The sequence below is a fragment of the Pediculus humanus genome, genomic scaffold, assembly GCF_000006295.1.
Source record: "Pediculus humanus corporis 1103172107559 genomic scaffold, whole genome shotgun sequence".
Classification (NCBI taxonomy): Eukaryota; Metazoa; Arthropoda; class Insecta; order Psocodea; family Pediculidae; genus Pediculus; species Pediculus humanus.
The window spans coordinates 330,760-353,910 of NW_002987174.1; the positions used below are offsets into that span (position 1 = coordinate 330,760).

Sequence of the window (23,151 nt, forward strand, 5' to 3'; positions counted from 1 at the left end):
ATTATTATTATTATTATTATTTTACATTGTTTTCGGGGCATTTAATAACGGAAAAGTTTATCTTTTTTTCGCACACGTTTTTTCGCTTTGATTTGAAAACAATTCAAAAAATAATAATAATAATAATAATAATAATAATAATAATAATAATAATAATATTTTTTTAAAAATTATCAAATAAATATTAACGTCGTGCGTGAAACAAACGTACAAACGCAACAATGAATGAATTACTTACCCTGGTAATATATATATAATAAATATTCGGGGATACCGTTAATGATGATGTTGTTGAGACCTGAAATCAACTTAACGTTAATCACCATTTTGCTGAAAACCTGTATCAATTTGTAATTTTTTCTCTCCATTTTTTTTTCTTCTTCTTTGGAATCCATTTAAAAATCCGTAGATTTTTCCTTTCACTAAAAAAAAAAAAAAAAAAAAAAAAAAAACTAATTAATGTGTTACGTATACAAAATTATTATTATTAATAAAATTTTCTCACAGAAATTAAATTGTTACCATGCGTACCTTTTTTTCTTAGCTTCTAGTTCAAATATTGTTAATAAAATTTGTTAACATTAATGAAAAAAAATTTTCATTTTCAGGTACGATAAGGTTTTGTATTTGTTTATAGTTTAAATAATATTTAACATAAAATTAGTTTAATGTTTGTGTCGAAGATTTCGTTTGTAGGGCGAAAAAAAAAACATTTAACTCACGAATAAATCATTATTATTATTATTATTTTACTTTCGAAACGATAACCTAATTGTACCTTAGTTTTAAATATATTTTTTTAGGTATCTTTGAAATGAGTGCTGTAAAAAAACATAAAGTTATCAAAAAAGATAATTGTCGGTTTTGTAGGTAATTTAAATTGTCGTACATAAATTTAGGGAACATAAAAATTACCGTTTGTTATTATAAATTACTATTATTATTATTATTATTATTATTTACTTGGGGGGCTTAAAAAAATAAATAAATGGTTTTTTTTAATGTGTTTATTGTCACAAAAACAAATTTAAATTTTTTTTTTATTTAAAGTATGAGATTGCATTTTTTTTGTTTAATGCCGTTAATATTTTTTTTTCAAGTTCAACTTTAAATACGATACGGTTGAATTAATAGCGTTATATTAATAATAATAATAATAATAATAATAATAATAATAATAATAATAATACCTAATGTGTGGTTATTTATTTACCAGCCATCTAGATGAATAAAAAATGTTTTTATTACCTCTGCAAAAAAAAAAAAAGTAATTAATATTTTAAAGATTAACCGCATGAGAACTTAACATGTATATTTATGAGAGTGAGAAAATTGTAATAATTATTATTATTATTATTTACCCAAATTAATTTTTTTTTTAAATAAAATTTAATTTTATTCGTATTTTTTTTAAACTTAACATTGAATTTAAAATAGTAAAAATTATAAATTTTAACAATGAATGACACAAAAGGATACAGAATTGAAAAAAAAAAAAAAAAAAAGAAACATAATTAAAAATTTTATTTATAATTATTTAACTATCCATGAAATCGACTAAATAATGTCTAATTGGAAACTGAACATTTTTACTTATAACATCAATAAATTGAAGTCCGACGTTACATTTAAACGTTGGATTTTCTAAAACGTCTTCACTTATTTGAGTGATTAAATTCATTTTAACCAAACTAGCTATTTCGATAAATAAATCAGAATTTAAATTAAATTTATCATCATCCAATATGGCTGACACAATTGCGAATAATCTTTGAATTCCAAATGGTTTAGGTCCAACCAAATAAAGTTTTACTCTTTCAGCTCTTTTGGTTCTTTTAGATTTTTTACTTTTCCCATGATTTTTTAAAAATATTTTTTTATCCTCTGATGCTGGATTAAATGAAGCTAAATATGAGGCTATTAATAAATATTTCGAATAATATGGCAGTTCCAAATTGACAACTTGCAAAGTTATCGATGTGGCTTTTTCTAAATTATCAGAATAATTATCCATTTTTAAATATAGGGATTTTAATGATTTTTTAAAAAATGTCTGACATCTTTTCCACAATTCGCTGCTATCATTTTCTGTTAAATTTCCTGATTTAATCGGTTCGCAGTAATGATTAAAATTTAATTTCGCTTGATATTTTAATTCTCTCACATCGTGACAAGTTAAATAAAATATACTTAGAAATAATGATAGATAATTTTCATAAAATTTCATTGAAAACTCTTCAGGTTTATCTAATTTTAATATTTCAGTTATTTTTTTTTGACTATAATGTTCTAAATAATAAATTATCGGTTCGTATGGAGTATCATCGACCATGAATCCGGTCCATGGTATTATTGTTAAAAACACGACACATAATTTCAATTTTGAAAGTTCTCTTAATTTTAAAAATGTTGTTATTACATTTTTTTCAAATTTTCTCAATAATTCTGCTTTATCTAAAACCTATTAACAAGAAAACAAATATTATTAGTTTACAATGAAAAAAAAAATGGCTACCCTTTATTACGAAAATCATACTTACAATTATTATCGACAAACTTTTATCATCATTCGTGTTACCTATGTTGAGTTTATTCGAAATGTTTTGCAAGACATGGACAAATTCTAAAAAATTACTACATTTTGCATAAGACTGATAATTATTTTCTTTGTTGAGTTCATGTTTTGTCAGTTGATTGACTATATTTTCAAACAATAATCTTAGAGAGTAGCCTTCACCACAGTTAACAATAGCATGACAGAATTTACCAGCTTCCAAACAATTTTTAACAATCAATGATTTTCCTGTACCTGAATCACCTTGAATAAATAATGCTGGCGGTGGCTCATCCGTAGGAGTCTGAAAAAAAAAATTAAAATTAAAAATTATGCATGGGAATGAATTTGAAGTAAAAAAACAATTCATAAAAGTATTTACCTGACCGAGTAATCTGAATATGTAATCTATTTCTTCGTCTCGACCGTATATTATATTTTTAACTTTTTTAACATTTTCCGTGAAATTGTAAGGATGAAATTCAGACGAATTATTGGAATCCATCGGAAGCTAAATTGTAAATTAAATCAAATTAAATAATTGTCTACGGGTAGTAGACATAACCGCAGCACAAAGTTTTGTTTATATTAAAAATATTATTAGTTATTCAATGTTGCCAACATAAGTTTCTATGTAGCTTAACCGACTTTTTGAAAAAAAAGTAAAGAATTAAAAAAAAAAAAAAAAATGTTTTATAAAAAAAAAATTATGAATAAATAAATAAATAAATAAATTTAAGAGCAAAATGTGAATAAACAAAATTGTTTGAATAAATTTTAATTAAAGTGTAAAAACAAACTGTTTACGAACTAATACAAAACTGAAAACGAATTATTATAATAAATATTGCTAAAAACTACTGGTTTATTATACATAAACAAACTGTTTTTAGTCAAAAAAAATGTCGACTAAAATTTAGCTGTCGGAAAATAAATTAATAAAAATTTTTTTTTTTAAATAACAAATTATTATTATTATTAATATTACGTCAAAGCCTACAAAGTACTCCGCTTTCTTTGAGTTGGACTTTTTTTTTTCTTACTGATTCATGCCTCAATGTTTCTGTTTCACTTGCAAAAGTTGTCTTATATCGAGGAGAATACGACGAATTGAATGAATTCAAAACTCTTTCTTCCATATCGAAATCGTTTTTTTTTCCTTTTTTAATAAGTTCATCAAATAATATTTCATCACTCGTGTCCGTGCTAACACTTTTATATTTATTTAAAAAAAAATTTTCATTTCCACGTTTAAATAAATTCATTTCTTTATTAAAATAATTTTTTGGCGAAGCAGAAGAAGAACCGCGAAAAATTTTAAAAAATGATTTACACTCACTTGGTTTTTTAAATCCATAATTTTTCCGATGAATAAAATCTTTTTTCTTATCTAAATAACGTTCGCAGTCGCAGGGAAGTAATTTCTGATGTTCGCTCGTATCATCACAATAATTATAATTATTCAATGCGCCCTGAATATCGTCGTATGGCATAGAGTAACGTTTGTCGCAATAAGTGCAATTCCTTTGAATGTCGCGAGATTTTTTGTCGAAACCCGGCAACCGACAAAATTCTTCTGGTCTGAATGCAAAACTTTTATTCGGATCGTGTGCCAGGTATTGTATCACAACAGACGATTCCTTTTTTTTTTCTTCCAACTGTTGTATTTCCATTTTTTTTAATTCATCCAAAAGTGCAATGATTTCTTTTCTGTCCGCGGCTTCACTTTGATCATCATCATTTTTAATCGAAGGAGATTTTTCAATTTCATTTTCGTCGACAGGTTTGTTAGTAAAACTTTTGCTTTTGTTGTTATCTTCTTTTTGTGTTGTCGTAAGGCTTTTCGAACGTTGTTGTTCATATTCTTGCGAATTATTTTGACTTTCTTTACCTTCTTTTTTTTTCCTTTTGAGTATTTTAAAAAATTTTTTTTCTTTCAATGATTGATCGTTTAAATCCTTATCATCGTTTTCAGAATTTTGTTTCGTCGAACTCGATTTAATAACGTTCCATAAATTTTTACGCTTTTTTTTACCCGTCGTCTCTTCGAAATTGACTTCGTCCGAATCTAACGTTTCGACATTTTTTCTCTTTGCCTTTTTAGGTTTATCTTCCGATGATTCATCATCTTCACTTCGAATTATATTATCATCTTCGTTTTCGTCAAAATTTTGACGGTTGCCACGAGATTTAATCATGCTCCATAAATTCCTTCGTTTTTTACCCCCCGCATTTTTCGAACGTTCCTCATCCGAATCAGGTATTTTAGGTTTTTTTCGCCTTTTTTTACTATTAAATTGCTCGCTTTCCGAACCGTCCGAATTATTTTCACTGTTCGGATGTTTTTTAATTTTTTTCCTATGTTTTTTATATTTCCATAATAGAAACATACAACATGCGCAGCAAAGAAAAAAAATTGTTATAAACACAATGGGAACTATGTAGACAGCATAATTCAAAAATTCAATTCTATATTTCTGGAAAATAACAATAATAATAAAGTTTTTGGAACAATCAAATACAATTTTTTTTGTAAGCAAAAAAAAAAAAAAAAAAAAAAAAAAGGGAAATTTCAAAAAGAACTAATTAATTTTTAAAAAAAATTCCTACGGTTGTTTTTGAATAATCAGGTACAATTATTTTATTACGTATACAAATATATATTTTTTTTCTTTTAATTATTGCATTACCTGAATTTTTTGTTTGGCATCTTCGGCGCTGGGAATTTTAGGTATTTTCGTATACGCTTGAGTCGTCGCATTGACCATATTTTTTCCAGGAGTATTATTTGACGAACCAATCATGGACGGTAAATCAGGTTTGAATTCGTATCTTTCAGTTTGACTTTTATTATTTTTTTTATCAATTTTATAATGTTTTGATGTCGATGAAAAATTCGTCGTTTCCGTAGACTTATGCGAAGTTCCAAATCCGTTTTTATTTTGATCTTTGCTTTTTAACATTTCTTCGTTATCGTTGAAATTACCCTCGTCAAAATTCATTTTTTCACGGTGTATATTTGGGGAGACCGTCGATGTTAATAATAATGCCAAAACGGAAACGTTTTTAAAAACTGTGGCTTCGTGTGTTTTTTCATTTATTTTCCTCCAGAAAACGTTAAGAGTTCTTACTTCTCCTCCTCTGTCGTAACCGTATAAACTTGCGTAAATAGGGTAATTAGATTTAGATTTGATGGATGACATACCCGGGATGTTCTGCAACAATTGCTTGTTGCCTTTAAACTCGATTGTGCCTAACTTTGAAAGAAAAAACTATTGTCCTGCTAAGGATCATTTAACATTTTTTTTTTTTTTTTAATAACTAAACATTCATTCTTCCTCTTATTAATCTATTTAATAAATGTTTTACACACTTTTATATTATTATTATTATTTGTGTTCAGAGTTTTTGTAAAATTTTACACCACTATGAAAAGAATTCAAAAAATATAAAAGAACACATTATTAGAGAAAGTGGTAATCGTCGTCGTATCTAAGAAGACTAACTATTGATTTTAAATTAAGAAAAAATTCTATTTACACGACGTTTTTGATATTTGACTACATGTTTTCAGGTTAGTAAAATTTTCCCTATATTTTAAAATAGTCGTTATTATTTATAAATTATTTTAGTCGTTCGAATATTATGTAAACGTACCTGAAAGAAAATTACGAGGAGACGATGTTGATGAGTTTCCATCTTTGCAACCATTGACAGAAATTTTAACTTTTTGCGGAGTGTAATCATTTTCTTTATTGTCGAAAAGCCACGAAAGCAAAGCTGTTTTTTCTTTACGAAGTGCATTTAACAAATCAACTTGTTCCTTTGGCATACCTTTAGTGTATAATTCGCTGTTGTCTTTTTTTCTGTTTTTGTTTCTGTTGTCTTTTCCTTCGTAACTTTTAACATCATCGTGAATGTTTTTAAAATTAACAACGTCGGAATTTTTCAATGAATTTCCGTTGAGTTTTTCATTCGATTTCATATAGTAGTCAACGGAACTATTTAATTCGTTGTTATTAATTTTATTATCGTCTGCATAGTGATGTTGATTTTTTTTAAATTTCGACGTTTCAAAACCGTCGTGAAATTTTTTATGATTCGTTGACACCGTTCGTGATTTTACCGACATCATGTTTTTTAATATGTTGACGGGTGAATTTTTATTTTTCGGAGTGTCCGGCGAATTGAAACTTTGAGAAATGACATTTTCACAATATTTACTCAAATATGGATCCAAATCTTCTTCGACCGTTGGATTTTTACCTCTTGCCAACTTAACAACTTCCAAATAACCTTCGCACAAGGCTAATAATTGAAGTTTTACATCAGAATTCGTCGTCCATTGTTGTTGATTTGATATTTTTTCCGTAACTGTGAAAAATAACGTGGGATAAATTAATTAAATAAAGACAAATAGATTTTTCGAGTTAACGTTTTATGCGAGAGAGAGAGAGAGAGAAAGAGAGAGAGATAATTTATTTCAAACAAAACGTTCTGGAATAATTTTTGTAATCAAGTTTAATAAACAATGAAATTAATTTTCATGGAAATTTTTTTAAAATTTAAATAAATTAATTATTCATTGAATATTCATAAAATATTAATAATAATTTTTTGTGATGTCGGTTAATTTAATTTATCAAAAAATAAAAAAAAAAATTACTTACGGTGTGAAGGTTTTTGAGATGAATTCGTTTGAGATTCCATCGAATTTTCTAGATTTTCACTCGAGTTCGATATTGAATCCGGATAAACTTTTTTATATACTTTTGGCACAGGTTTATTCGAAAGCCTTTTCGAAGGTTTTGCAATGCTTGCAGATTTTAACGTCGTAGGTATCTGTAAATCCTCTTCTACGTCATCATATTTATCAGGTTCTTTTTCGTGTTTTTTGGTAGAGTTTCGTTTCAATTGATGAATTGCCTTGGCGGTTGTTTTCTTTTCCGTTTTGTTATTGTAATTGTTGGTGTTGTTGTTTGAAACGACATGTTTCGGATTAATTATTTTCTTCGTTTCATTCGTGTCCGGTAGTGTTAAATCATCGTCGATATCATCCATTTTCTCGGTTTGATTTTTATTTTTAACGGCACTCGTATTATTATAACTAACCGATGTACTATTGTTTGTTTCTTCTTTTCCAGTCGAATTCGTAGAATTATTTTTTACATTTTTTTTCGTTCCAGAAGATCGTTTTTTTGCTTGAACTCCATTGGATTTCAATTTTTTTTGGAGTTTAACTTCGGTTTTAACCTTGTTAAAACTGGCTTCCGATGGTTTTCCAATCAATTCCGTAGCTGCTGCATATTCAGTCGATGAGGTCGGAGTCACAAGGGACGAATCTGTTGCGTTAACCGGCGCGGCATCGGCATCAGGTTCATTTCCGGTTTCCGTTTTAGAATTTTCTGTGGTCGCGGTGAAATAGGGTGTTTTCACTGTCAAAAAATCAGCTAAATCACTGATAAGCAAATGCGTCGCCGGTGTTGTTTTTTTATATTTCCGGAAAATATTACGTAACGATCTTTTTTTTATACGTTTTCCTAATTTATTATCATTATTCTCATCTTCTGGGAAGTTCAAAGAACGTTTCCGTCGTCGATTTTTAGAATCGTAATTGTGATTATTATTATTATTATTATTGTTGTTGTTGTTGTCGATATTATTCATTAGAGGATTGTTGATCGGATGAAAATATTGATTTTTAGCTTTTCCTAACGGATATTTATTATTATACAATTCGAAATCGTTTGTCGGACGATTTTCAAAAGCTAACGGAAAAAGGTGTTTGCTATATCCGCGAACTTTCGGATACGGGATATTCCGCAAATTGTTCCAGTCTGGAAAATTATTGTCGCCGATATCAATCAAATTATTATATTTGAATTTATCTTTTGGTTTAAAATTTTTTTTTTTTTGAAATTTTTTTCTTTCCCCGTAGTCGAAAAACGAATTTTGAAACATTTTATTAATATTATTATAATTATTCATGTAAGCATTCGTTTTTGATTCTTTAAATGGAGATTTTTCCGTTGGCGACAAATAATTTGATGGCGTTAAAAATTTTTCGTAATCTAGAAAATTGGAAAATTTATTTTCCGGGTTTTCGATATTCGTTTGACGAGAATTCGTTAACGGAAAATCTTTCGTTTCTTTTCCGAGTAGGATTCCATTAGGTTTTGATATTTGACCGATAATCGAATTCGTTTTCGAATTTTCGTTATTTATTTCATTATTATTATTATTATTTAAATTATTTTCGTTCGGAGAAGAACTCGATCGTAGTAGAGAATTAATAAATGAATCAGTTGTTTTTAGTTCTAATGTCGCCGGAGTTCGTTTTTTCGTTTCCGGTTTTTCGAAATGAAGTAAATTTTGCGTTGCTTTTTCCGTTGTGATAAGTTTATCAGCAAATTTTTCATCTTCGATTTCTGGTTTTTTTATTGGTGCAACAAAGCTTTTTCGACTCAAGTCGACATTTGTACTCATTAAATTTTTCAATGGCTGATTTAATAGTAGTGAATTTTTAATTTTTTGTTTCGCATTTGGCATTGTATTTTCGGATAAACATTTTGAACAAAAACGATTGTTGTTGTTGTTGTTGTTGGTGTTGCTGCTGCTGTCTTGTGACGGTTTATCAGGAAGGATTCGAGATTTTAAATATTTTGAAGAAAACATAAATCCCATTGTTGATTTATCATTTATTTTACTAAATATCGTTTTAGGACTCGTTGATGCGTATAACAAACCAGTTAATGAACATTTTGAACATGAATCTATGTAGGAAGCTATTTTCTTTATCGGTGGAAAAGTAAGGGCCAATGTTTTCGGAGTTGTACTAAACGATTCCTGTGCTGAATTTGAAAGTTCCGTTGTGTGAGCGTTGGCTGCAGTTGATAATAGAGAATCATGAATTGGGAAAGGAGGCGTGTGATAAAAAGGTATCGGAGAAAAATTTGTACTTTTTACCGTGATTTTTTTCGTTGACATTACGTTTTCTGATGGATTGTCATTATTATCGCATGATGTAGTTGTCGGTGCGTTCCTAAATTTATCACTTTCTACAAAATATTGTGAAGTGGAACACTCTGATGGCGTTGAAATCGAATAAGGAGATTGATGAGGTGTCGTAAAAGAAGTTGGATAAGGTGTCGAACAAGAATCTGAATTAGGGCCCAAATAAGAAGTTGAATGAGGTGTGGATAAAGAAAACGGATAAGGTGTTGAATAAGAATTTGGATTAGATGTCGTATAAGAACCTGGATTAGTCGTAGGGCAAGGCGTTGGAATTATATTTGAACAGGTTGTTGGGTTAAATCTCACAGGCACAGAAAAAGTGGAAGAAAATTGTGGAGTGCAAAGAGGAGAATTAGATGAAGTAACAGGTGGCGGACAAGGCATAGAATAAAATGAATTAGAAGGGGAAAAATAGGAAGAAGAACAAGAAAGGCAGGGAAAAGAACTAGAATGAAAACAAGGGGAGCAACCCATAGGAGAACTGGGAGGAGGGCTGGGAGTGCAATAAGGATAATAGGGAGGATTTTGAGGAGGACAAGGAGAACTACTTAAAAAAGGATTAAGAGATGGAGAAGAACCAGGAGGAAGGTAGGGAGGACGGCCAAGAGGAGGACAAGGAGAACTACTTAAAACAGGATTAAGAGATGGAGAAGGACCAGGAGGAAGGTAGGAAGGATGGCCAAGAGGAGAACAAGGCGGGTGACCAAGAGGAGAAAATGAAGGACGACTAACGGGAGGGCCAGGAGGATAACCAGGAGAAGAAAGTGAAGGACGACTAACGGGAGGGCCAGGAGGATAACCAAGAGGAGAAAGTGAAGGATGACTAACGGGAGGACCAGGAGAATGACCAAGAGGACTACAAGGAGGACGACTAAGAGGAGAATTTACAGGAGTATTTAGAGGAGGGCTACAAAAAGGACTAGGAGGATGACTTGGAAGGGGGCTAGGAGAAGGATTGTGATTAGGACGGTTAGGAAAAAGATTAAAAGCGCGAGGACTTGGAGAACCAAGGGGAGAACTTGGAGAACCAGGGGGAGGACTTGGAGAACCAGGGGGAGGACTTGGAGAACCAGGGGGAGGACTTGGAGAACCAGGGGGAGGACTTTGAGAACTACAAGGACTCAGAGGAGAGCATGGAGGGCGACTAAGAAGGGGATTGGGAGAGGAACTATAGGGAGGAAAAGAAGAAGCACTAAAAGGAGAACAAAGAGGAGCACCGGGAGAAGGAAAAAGAGAAGGACCAGGAGAAGGACTAATTGGAGAATAAGGATAAATTCTGGAAGTAGCAATGGGAGGTGAATAAGATGGTTGATACGGAGGCGGACAAGGAGGCGGACAAGGAGTTTGACAAGGAGTTGGACAAGGAGTTGAACAAGGAGTTGGACAAGGAGCTATACAAAAAGGTGGACAAGGAAGAGGATAAGCAAAAGGTGAGTAACAAGGTGAACATGGAGGTGAGCAAGGAGTTGGACAAGGGGGTAAGCAAGTGGGCATGCAAGGTACGCAAGGAGGCGCACAAGGTTTAGCACACATTTTCGGGCAAGAAATTTGAAAGTTTTTCGGATGTGGAGATGAACAATGGGTTTGTCCAGGTTGTTTTGGATTTGGAGGTGAACCAGGAAGCGGAGGAAGAGCTCTTGTAAATGGACTTGGACAAGGAGAAACATCAGGTTTTGGATATGAAGGCGAACAAGCAGGTTGATTATTAGATTTCGGATATAAAGGCACACAAGGAGGTTGATACGATTTTGCAGAAGGCTTTGAATAACCTGACGAAGAGCTCGAAAGTGAACAAATATGCGAATACGTTTGTGAAGAAGATGATTGAGGAATCTGAGGGCAAGTGGATGGGTAAAGTGACCTTGGAAACGAAGCGTTTGGACTTGGAGTAGTGCACGCGCTGGGTGACGACGCGGAACAATCAATGTCAGGAATGACGTCGTCGCAAGTCGGGTCTTCAGATTTTTTCATTTGAGGTTTGAATTTTGTTTTTTCAAAAATATCGCCTTTCTGCGGAAACGGTTTCCCCAACATTTGTTGTAAATTTTTAATTATATACTTAATAAGTTCATCTTGTCCTCTTCTAATGTAGGGTATACATAATAAAGGTGCCGATCTCCAACATTTACGAGGCGTGCACGATTCCCTATTTGAACGACGTCTCATTCTCATTGGGAAAATTTTCAAAGGCGACCAAGCATTATTCTGTATCAAGTAATTTCTCAAAGAGTGACGAATTTTAACATGTCGGTACGGCGACAAAGGAAACAAACGATCGTGTTTCAAATCGAAATAACGTTTTTTTTCCTTTTTCACATAAGGTCTCTTCAATGTATTTTCCGGGAAATTTTTTAATGATCCGCGACGTAGATTTTTAATATTTTTATCAACCGCATCCTTATTTATTATTTCATTTTTTTCATTATTATTAGTTATCAAACCGGAAGTACTTAATAAAACTTTTTTTTCCGTTGATGCGAATTTATGGGGTGGAACGAATGACGTCGCCTCGAAACTACTTTCTATATAAGACAATTTATCATTTTTCCCGTGTAATAATTTATTATATGAAAATTTTTTCTTTTCATTATCATATATTTTCAAATCGTCATATTCATCGTCGTTTAATTTTCTTCTCGGTGGAAAATAATTATTTTTATTATAATAAGATTTGTGAATCTCAATATTCTTATTTCGATTCGTATTATTATCAATTAAAAAATTTTTAATTTTATTGACACGATTACTGTTGTACGCGAACGATTTGGGAAATTTCACTGCGTCTATTTCATAATTGAATTTTCTTATACTTCTTTTACTTCTTTTACCCTTTTTATTGTTTTTTCTCGTTATTTTATCATCGATATCATTATTATTATTATTATTATTATTATTTATTAAATGATCATTTAAACTGAAAATCTGTGATTTCTTTTCACGAAAAAACGACAAATTTTTTTTTTGTATTTTATTATTATTATTATTATTGTTCATATTCGGCAAAGTATTATTTGTGTCTGATAATGTTTTTGCATCTTTTTTTTCAAATGTATTATTATTATTATTATTTGAATTAGGTATTTTATAATCGGTGTAGTAATGATTGTAACTTTCATTTCGATACGATTGTAATAATGGCGATTCGATTCGATTTCCATTTATTTCGTCGTCTAAATGACGAAATTTCGACGTCACCGTATTTTTTTTCTTTATCAATCCGATATTACTACTGGGTGCAAAAACAGCACACACAATACTGTAATCAAAATAATTTTCCGATGAAAATTTAATCATTTCTATTGGCTAATAAAAAAAAAAAAAAAAAAAAAAAACTAACTGACTGACTCTTCGGTCAGAGTGACGTAAAAAAAAAAATTTTTTCCCCGAAACCTAATGGAAAACAAATTTAATTATAATAATAATAATAAAGTGGAGGAAGATGTTGGGATGATGGAAAATTTCAAAGGAGTTAAGAAGGCACGAAGTTAAGAAGAAAATATTTTAAAAAAAAAAAAAAAAAGTGAAAACTCACCCAATTATCGCCAAATATAGCATTTACTGTTTAAAAATTTTACAATTTCTGTCAGCATTGCCCAACACAGAGACAATTAAATTATTAATTAATAACTTTAAATAATTAACAACAACGGGAATCTCTTAATTAAAAATTATTTTTATTTGTGTAAACAAACATACTCGTATTCATTTTTTTTTTTTTTTTGTTCAATAACTGTTTACAGTTTTGCCAAATTAATAATGTGAAAACAAGTAAAAAAAAAAAAATGAAAAAGAAAAGAAATTAAAAAAACCCGGGAAAATTTTTTATTGTTTTGGAGAAAAGTATTATATATATATTAAAAAAAAAAGCAATTTATTAATTTTAAATTCTTTTTTCCCCTCCCCCTACCTTCACCCCTCTGAGAGATTTTTCCTTTCCCGGGGTTACCTTTACAATCATCGTCATTCTTACTTTATCATTATCATTATTTAATTTCAGAAAGGATTCGCCGTTAAGAAAATTAAATACGTGATGAAAAATAAAGAGGGGGGGGGGTAGAAGATAAGAAGATGGCGGATAAATTAAAAAAGTAAAATTATGTAAAAAGAAAGTAGAAAGGAAGGGAAAGGAAGGGAAAGATGAGTGGAAAATAAAACTAATATCTTTTGTTATCTAACACCTACAAAAAAAGAAAATTAAATATGGCGCGCTAAAAGTGAAAAATAAATAAATAAATGAAAAGAGACACAAATAATAATAATAATAATAATAATAATAATAAAACGTACACGATTACTTACGTATTCAATCGATGAATAAATAAGGAAAAAAAAAGAGAGAAAAAGGAAAAATTTTAACGGAAGTAATAAATTCTTGATTTTCCTTCCCCCCCCATCGGATGAAAATCCCCTACAATCAAAAATCCCTTCGATCGTAATCGTTTTTATTTATTAAAAAAAAAAAAAAACATGGACGAGAAACAATAAATAAAAACATTTTAATGAATGAATAATTTCTCACGAATCTCGAAATGAATTTCAATAAGAAAAAAATCCTTTTTTTTTATACTATCTTATAGATTCGTCGCCGATACTACTAAATAAGTGACCTTGAACCCTTTCGAGGCATTGGGAATGTGCCAACCCTTGTTTGAGGGGATAAAACTGGGTACTTGATTCAAATAGGGAAAATGCTAGAAAAGGAAGATAGATTAACAAGATTCGCGACCTTAGATCTCTCTCTCTCTATCTCCCCGGACACTCACAGACTCTGGAGAAGAGGCAGGAACGATGGTAACAGATCAGGATTGTCTCTAGAAGGGGTAAAAAGAGAAAGTACCGGTATCTTCCTACCTTGTGGTGTGAACCTGATGATTCTGGCTCAGAAGAGAATCGAAGCTGAAACACGTCCAGGAGTTTTAGTTGGGTAGTGGCTTTGGCTGAGTCCCACATTCTCCCTGCTACCGGTTGGGTAGGTTAGTGCGAAATGCTGCTTTTCTCCTGGAATTAAAAAAAAAAAAAGATGGCGATTCTTAATAAATTAAATTAAAAAATAAAACAAAAGAAAATTCATTAGAAAAAAAATAAAATTAAAAGAGAGAAGAATCTTTTTTTAATTATGTCGAGAAACAAAAAAAAAAACAAAAAAAAAAGAAAATTTAATCAAACATTTCGGGCGTGTCAGTCAATAAGAAGACAAAAGACAAAAAAGAAAGAAATCAATCAGATGATGGCAAAAATAAAAAAGAAAAGACAAGAAAAGAAAATCCTATCATTAAAAGTTAAAAAAAAAGGAGAGTAGAACGGAGAAGGAAAGAGAAAGAAAGGGAAAAAAAGGAAAAAAGGGGGAAGGAGGGAGGGAAAAAGTAAAAACAAAATAAAATAAATTAAACGTTTTGAGCAAGCGTCAGGTAGTAGTTTTCATTTCTTTCACGTAGACAAACGATACAAACAAAAAAAAATTTTTTTTTTTCGGAAAATGTTTGTTGCGATTTTGTTTGTCGGGATATTACGGGGATGTCACGCCGTGAACAATCACGATTTAATTAATAACGATTTAAAACTAATGAATTCCGAATTGGGTAAATTAAATTCATTAACCGGATACGTTTCGTGGAAATTATCAACGGAACCATCCGAAGAATTTACATTAAAATTAATCAAACTCGGAGGAATACAAATAAATTGGCGTGAAAAATGGTGTCATCGACTTAATAATTATTTTTTTAATAAATTCAATAAAGATTTTGATTATTATTATCAATTCAGACAATTTTATTTATTGTGTAGGGGTCCTAATTATAATTTGGATGAAAGCAGGTGAGACACCATTTCGTTATTTTTTTATCGTAATTCGAAAAGGATTCGATATCCGGTTAGACTATTGTCTATTAATTTTTTAGAAAATTAATGAAAGTTTTGGGAGAATTAGAAACGATTTACGAAACGAGCCAAGTTTGCATATCCTCTGGTATCTGTTTAAGAGGAGAACCGGATTTGGAAAGAATTATGACGAAATCAAGAGATCCAAACGTTCTTTATTGGGCTTGGGTCGAATGGAGGAATAAAGTTGGACCACCATCGAGAACTCTTTATCCTACAATGGTTAAATTATTAAATCGTGGAGCTAGAAACGGAGGTATTTTCCCTTTAAATCATTTCATTTTCGATTAAAATTAAACTATTGTTTAAATTCCCAGGTTACAACGAAATCGGTGAATGTTGGCGCGAAGAATTAGAAATGGATAATTTAGAATTGATTGTAGAAAATTTATATAATGAAATCGAACCTTTGTATAAAGCACTTCACGCTGTCGTAAGGTATAAATTAAATAAATTCTACGGTAACGATTTGATATCACTCTATGAACCTCTTCCGGCGCATCTGTTGGGTACGTCAAAGATTTGTTGCAATTTTCCAAAAAGAAAATGTTGTCGCCATTTTTTCTTTTTCTTTATGATAGGAAATATGTGGGCGCAAAATTGGGGATCTTTATTAGATATAATAACGGATTTCAATAAAGAATACAGTCTCACTTATTATTTACAAAAAAGAAATTACACGGTTGTCGATATGGTTAAAAAAGCAGAAGATTTTTACGTTTCCATCGGATTCAAACCTATGACTCCGGCATTTTGGAAATATTCGAAATTTAATAAAAATGCTGAAAACGGTTCGACTTGTCACGGCACGGCTGCCAACATGTTTCAACCGGGAGATTACAGGTAAAAAAAAAAAAAAACCCGGATAATCTTCTATCATATCAAAAAATTAATTATTTGAAACTTTAATAAAACTGATAAGAGATAAACGTTTATTAATCGCAGGATAATTTTATGCGCGGAAATAAACGAAGAAGATTTTTCTGTTATACATCACGAAATGGGTCACGTGGCTTATTACATGCAATATGAAAACTTACCAGCTATTTTTCAGGTAATTTGAAAATCCTCTTTCTTTCCCCTCCTCTTCTTCCTCCTTCTTTTTCTCTTCCTCCTCCTTCTTCTTTTCCTTCTCCTCCTTCTCCTCCTTCTTCTTCTCTTCCTCCTCCTTCTCCTTCTTCTTTTCCTTCTCCTCCTTCTCCTTTTCTTCCTCCTCCTCCTATTCCTTCTCCTTCTCCTCTTCCTCCTCCTTCCTCTTCTCTTCCTCCTCCTTCTTCTTCTCTTCCTCTTCCTTCTTCTTCTTCTCCTCTTCCTTCTTTTCTTTCTCCTCTTCCTCCTCCTTCCTCTTCTCTTCCTCCTCCTTCCTTTTCTCTTCCTCCTCCTTCTTCTTCTTCTTCTCCTCTTCCTTCTTTTCTTTCTCCTCCTCTTCTTTCTTCTTCTCTTCCTTCTTCTCTTCCTTCTCCTCTTCTTTCTCCTTCTCCTTCTTCTTCTTCTTCTCTTCCTTCTCCTTTTCCTTCTCCTTCTCTTCGTCCTTCTATTTCTCTTTCTCCTTCTGCTCCCTCCCCAAAAAAAGCAATCGAATCACATTTGGAAATTTTATTTATCAATTTTCAGGACGGAGTGAATTCAGCTTTTCAAGAATCCATCGGTGATGCCATCATGTTAGGTGTTACTTCACCTCCTCATCTTAACAGATTAGGTTTACTCGAAGAAATAAATAATAATCCCGGTAAAAAAAAAAAAAAAAAAAAAACAAAAAAAAAAAACAAAAATTAAGTCAAATAAACGATTCCAATTATTATTATTATTATTTATTTATTTATTTTTTATTGCTTCGCCGTCGGAAGATTTAGAAATAAAACTTTTGCTGTATCAGGGACTTAATAAAATCCCACAAATCCCGTATGCGTTACTTTTGGAAAAATGGCGTTGGAACGTATTCAAGGGTGAAATTTCACCCTTAAATTATAATTCTGCTTGGTGGGAATTGAGAGAAAAATATCAAGGAGTAAAATCACCATCGAAAAGAAGCGAAAAAAATTTCGATCCTTCTGCTAAATTTCACATAAACGATAACAAACCTTACATAAGGTAAATATTTGTCCTTTTTCCTCTCATTTTTTTGCAAACTCATCAGAAAAAAAAAAAATTTCGAATTTTCCAGGTATTTCCTGAGCAGCATATTACAAATGCAATTGTTTGAAGCCATGTGTAAAGCATCAATATACGGAAACGATTATTTTAATAAAACTTTACCGATACCTTTGCATAAATGCGACATTTACGGTTCTACAACGTCGACGAAAAATTTAAGGTACGAACCTATACTAACCAATAAATAAATTATTTATTATTATTTTTAAAAGAAATAACGAAAATTAAATTTTTTTTTTTTTTTAAAGAAAAATGATGTCGCTCGGTAGTAGCATAACCTGGAAAGAAGGTCTTAAAATGGTCACAGGTACGAACGAATATTCGGCTCGTCCACTTTTACAATATTATCAACCCTTATACGAATGGTTATTAAAAATGATAAGAAATTATAATATACCTGTCGGTTGGATTAAAATATAAATAAAATTCATTACAATCTCATCATTTTTTGTTGTTTCCCCTCCCCCCTTAATTTTTTTTTTGGCAATCACGTTGAAGAGAGGGAGAGAGAGAGAGATAGAAAAGGGATTCTCATAAATAATTTAAATACAAAATTTAATATTAATTTTCCAAAAAAAAAATAATAATAATAATATAAATAATTTAAAAAAATTTTTTTTTTTAAACGTTCGTTTTGAACGACGAAACTTCTTCACCCAAACCTCTATTTGTGAATATATCGAATCGTGGATGTTCTATAATGGCACCCAAAACGTCATTCACTTCTATCGATTCCGGACACCTGAAATTAATATCGTGGCAGTAGAAAAATTTCTTTTTCTCCATTCTCTCTCTCTCTCTCTTTCCATTTCAAAAGGAAAAAACAAAAGTGTCACCCATTGTGAATACGTTACCTATCGCGATTTCTCGACCATGCACGAGCTAAAGATTTCCTAACGAGTTCTTCTAGAAAAGATGCGACGGATTGAGAGATGACGCGAGATACCGAATCGCATTTGATACCCGTTAGTATTTCTTCATCTTTTATTTTTATTCCTATTTCTTTAGCTGTATCGCAAACGAATTTATTTATAACTTGTTCTCCCGGGGGAATCGTTTTTATATTTATTTCTATTTCTTTTTTCTTCCTCTCTCTGGAAGTTTCTGAAACAACAAAAGAAAAACGGTTTTTAATTCGACATTAAATAAAAAGTAATCAACAACGAAAGGTAAAAAAAAAAAAAAAAAATTAATTTACTTTTATTCGTGTCTACTGTTTCTACATCCACGTCACATTCTTCGATGCGTTCTAACGTTCTAAATTCGTTGATTCCAAATCTAAAAGGATCATTTAAATCAGTGGCTGTGTTGAAATTTTTATAATTCACCATTCTATTTTCTTCTGATTCTTTTTTTCTGCTTTTCTTATAATTTTTTTTCTTTTCCGTCACGTTAATTAAACCGTTAATAAATTGACCGTTGTTTAATTTTCCCTCGTTGTTGTAATAATAATCTTCTAAACCGTCGTCTGATTCGCTGCTGCTCTCGTTCCACTTTACGGTTTTGCTACTTTTATTATTATTATTAGTATTATTATTATTACCTGACACGACGTCGTCCGCATCGCGTTTTATACCTTTTTGATATCTCATTGGAAAATACCCGTGAAAACGACTCCACAACATTATTTGTTTCGTCGTCCATATTTCTTCTTCTATGGGTATCGTCGTTTTCAACGATTTCAATATTTTCTGTATTCCTTTTGCACGATACCATTCCGCGGATCTTTGTTTTCCGATGTTAAAATTAAAAAATTCTTCTTCAGACGAACAAGAATACGGATGTATTATTCTGTATGTCGGATCGCGAGATAATTTCGTTATTATCGGCCATTTTTGAACGAACCATTGTACCAAAGGTTCGACGGTATTCAATTTCGTGTCTTGAGCCCTTTGCATTATATTTACAAGGTACATGTGCTTGAATAGTTTTAACGGTTGTTTTGATTGTCCTCCTTCCCCTTCTAATTTATTAAAATTGACTACCAAAGTTTTGAAAACGTCTTCTTCGGTTTTATTCGAAAACATTGTTATTCGAGTTAAACGGATTTGATTTTTTTTATTAAATATTTCTCTGACGGGATGTAAAACGTAACCGTTTTTACCAAACCCATTACTATCTTCTTCTTCTTCTGACGTATTACCTTTCGTTTTGTCTTTTTTTATTATGGAATCGGAAAATGTATTCAGGTACGCATCCGAAAGATGTCCATTTCCTGATGTACTTAAATAATCGTGTTCTATTTCTACCGTTTTGATGGCTTTTCTTCGATCCAAAAGAAATTTTCTACTGTTATTAATTGCTAATTTCATTTCTTCCATTTTAATATTATATACATCGGAATTGGTAAAATCATCCTCTGGTTCTTCTTTTTTTACGACCACGTCGATTTCATCATTATTGATATCTAAATTTTCAACCATTCCATTCGTGGCAGATTTAAAACCGTTAATATTCGTCAATAAACTATCATCGTACACGTCTTGCTTTTCATCAATCGGTTCTTCTTTTATCCAATTTAAATTTGTTATAACTTCTTGTTTTATCAGGTTTTCATTTGTCGCCATATTGTTTAAATCTTCATTTTGATGAAGGCTAACTTCAACGACCGTTTCTCCTCCGAGCATTTGAACACCAGAACAAGACATATCTAATTTTAAATTATGAATAATATCAACCGGTTTATTTAAAGGATGAATAAAATGTAGTTGAACTCTTATTGGAAATTCACCCCACCCTCTTCGAGTTAATTGAAATGGAGATGTAACGTCTATTATGTCGTGAGGTTTATAACTTTCGTGTAAAAAATAACGAACTTTTTTTAATAATTTTGTTACATCTTTACTTTCATCTTTATTTCTAATATAAACCATCCATTTGTGAGTGGATTTATCTTCCCTTGTATCAGGTGGTATCCATTTTGAAACATTTCCTACTATTACTCTGAAAACAAAAAAAAAACAATTTCAATAAGATTATATCGGAATACAACAGGAAACAAAATTGATTAGGTTTGGTTATTTTATTAGTTAAATATTAAATGTTTAAAAATAAGTTAATATTCATAATTAAATATTACAAACCTATAAGAAACTTTAGATCCATTCCCAGCAGAAGAATTACATGAAGGTATGGTTTCATTTTTATTAGGTAAGGGTGGTACATACTGAGGCATTTTTAAATTGTTTTGCTGATTAACATTAGACTCTTCTTTTTTTATATTAGAAACTGTCGATTGAACAACACATTGATCTGTTTTTTTACTTTTTCTCGTTTCGTAAGAATGACTTCCGAGTACATCACCCATTGATTTATTGTAATTTGATTTAAACGGTAAAAGTTTTTTGACACAAGGATGAATTTGATTTTGAAATTTTTCATCAGTTTCTTCATCTTGACCCTAAAAAAAAGAAAAAAAATACATTAGCTAAACTTAAAACAAAAAAAAAAAACATTTGTAAAATAAAAACATATAATTTTAATTCTAACCTTTTTCGATGTAAGTACTGGATTCTGATCGTAATAACTAACAGCGACAACATATTTTAATAATTCAAGATTTCTAAGTACATTTTTTATTTTCTCTGTGATTTCAGATACTTCATTTTGTTTACTAGTTAATTCTTTATCTATTTCTCTTTCAATAATGCTTTTTATTTTTTGTAATTTTTGTCTTTCACTTTCGTTATCTTCCATTTAAAATAATTAATCTAAAATCGACAAATTTAAATATGTGAATGAAAGTCATAAAAAAAACTCGATGACATGTACACAATTACATTAATTAACAAACATTAATGACAATACCCTAATTTATATTTACAATTATAAACTAAAATTTCATATAAAACTATTAATACATTGTTAATTTAAATATAAATAAAATAATAAAATACCAAAAATAAAATTTAAAAAAATTTATTTATAATATCAAAAATGTATCAATTACAGTTATTAAAACACAATTTATAAAATAATTTATTTAATGCTTTTAAAAAAAATTGATTTAAAATAAAATTAATAAGAAATAAAAAAAAAAACATATTTAAAAAAAAAAAAAAAACAAATTATTAATTTAGGTTATATTTATTAAATTAAGAGTTAATAAAATTTTATTTATGTAATTCCGATTGAGTTCTTTGAATAAAAGTTATAATTACTTTGCATGTTATTAAAATAAATAAAATTTAAAACAAAATTCTAGAATTGAAATTAAAACAAATATTTGTGTCATATAAACAAATAAAATTCACTAATAATACTGACCCTGTCATGCCTACAACAAAATAATTTATTTAATTTAACTTTTCATTATTAATTTTAAATTTATTTTTTATCTAAATTAAAAAAAAAAATTTTTTTTTTTTATACAATAAAATAATAATAATAATATTCGGAAAATAAATTAAATTTAGAAAGAAAAAAAAAATAAACGTTGAGATATATATAATAAATTTAGAAATACAGTGTAGACAGTGTGAGCAGGTTTGACAACGTGATTTAAACACTTTGGCCAACTTTAAAAAAAAAAAAAAATTATTAACGAATTTGATTTATGTTTAACTTATCACTCGATATAAAAAAAAAAAAAATTAAAAATGGCGTAAATGACGGTTTTTTTTTTTTTTTTTTGTAAAATTTTTAATTATTAAAAAAAACTAACTGATAATTATTTCGCGTGTAAAAAAAAAAAAAAAAACGTTATTACACTTTATTTTTCATTTTTAATTATTTAAAATGTTTGCCAGAAAATAATTTAATCTTTAAAAAAAATTTTTTCACATGAAAAAGTAATATAATTGTAATAAAAAATTTTATACAAATACAATTAATTTTTTATAAGTTTTTCCGGCTTATTTATGTGAATCTTCAAATAATTTTTTTTTTTTTGTTTATTTTGTGTGTCTTATCAGAAAATAATTTTTTTCTTTGTTTTTTCTTTCAATACGATGGTTCATTCAAAAATTATTTAAACAATTTTTCATTTTGTAACAACATTAAACAATTTCATATGAAATAAATAAATATGTTTAAATTTGATAACGTTTATATTATTTAATTATCAAATATGATTTCCTTTTGAAATTTAAATTACGAACATCACAAACACAAATTTTATTATTATTATTATTATTATTATATATTAATTAAACGTGTAACTTTTTTACCAAGTTTCTACAAATTCAAAAACCTAAAAATATTTATTATCTTATAATCAAAATTACAGGTTTGTTCTTTTTTTTGTCTGTTACGTTCGTTTGTTTGTTTCGCTCGTTCGTTTGTTATTTAATTAATAATTTTTTTTTTTTTGTTAAATTAATTTTTCTTTTCGATTATTAATTAAAAATTTTCAAGTATGTATTATACATAATTCAAATAAAATTAATTTATTTTATATATATATATATATATTTGTAATTTTTTTTTTTGCATTACCTGTTTTGTCTTACGTAAGTCGGCCATTTTGAAAAATAAATTATTTTATTTGACATCAATGAAATTTTTTTTAATTTTTTTATTTTTACAGATTTTTCCTTCTTTTGAAGGTT

General features: G+C 29.6%; 4 protein-coding genes across 4 annotated transcripts; 1 reads left to right on the forward strand and 3 right to left on the reverse strand.

Moving 5' to 3' along the window:
• Nucleotides 1-1,209: 1,209 nt before the first annotated feature.
• Nucleotides 1,210-3,059, reverse strand: Phum_PHUM207440 (origin recognition complex subunit, putative; the record flags this gene model as incomplete). Its single annotated transcript, XM_002425498.1, has 4 exons — nt 1,210-1,220; nt 1,594-2,461; nt 2,541-2,858; nt 2,937-3,059. 4 exons carry the CDS (start codon nt 3,057-3,059, stop codon nt 1,210-1,212), a joined length of 1,320 nt encoding a protein of 439 aa, XP_002425543.1.
• Nucleotides 3,060-3,543: 484 nt separating this feature from the next.
• Nucleotides 3,544-11,734, reverse strand: Phum_PHUM207450 (uncharacterized protein; the record flags this gene model as incomplete). The annotated part of the gene is made up of 6 exons (XM_002425499.1): nt 3,544-3,713; nt 3,894-5,031; nt 5,245-5,807; nt 6,212-6,928; nt 7,285-9,810; nt 10,480-11,734. 6 exons carry the CDS (start codon nt 11,732-11,734, stop codon nt 3,544-3,546), a joined length of 6,369 nt encoding a protein of 2,122 aa, XP_002425544.1.
• A 3,310-nt stretch (nt 11,735-15,044) lies between these two features.
• Nucleotides 15,045-18,022, forward strand: Phum_PHUM207460 (angiotensin-converting enzyme, putative; the record flags this gene model as incomplete). The annotated part of the gene is made up of 10 exons (XM_002425500.1): nt 15,045-15,255; nt 15,310-15,385; nt 15,469-15,704; nt 15,766-15,957; nt 16,030-16,291; nt 16,394-16,502; nt 17,063-17,177; nt 17,296-17,539; nt 17,613-17,762; nt 17,851-18,022. The coding sequence occupies 10 exons, from the start codon at nt 15,045-15,047 to the stop codon at nt 18,020-18,022; spliced, it is 1,767 nt and encodes a 588-aa protein (XP_002425545.1).
• A 430-nt stretch (nt 18,023-18,452) lies between these two features.
• Nucleotides 18,453-21,298, reverse strand: Phum_PHUM207470 (yeats2, putative; the record flags this gene model as incomplete). The annotated part of the gene is made up of 4 exons (XM_002425501.1): nt 18,453-18,706; nt 19,179-20,545; nt 20,686-21,002; nt 21,110-21,298. The coding sequence occupies 4 exons, from the start codon at nt 21,296-21,298 to the stop codon at nt 18,453-18,455; spliced, it is 2,127 nt and encodes a 708-aa protein (XP_002425546.1).
• Nucleotides 21,299-23,151: the final 1,853 nt, after the last annotated feature.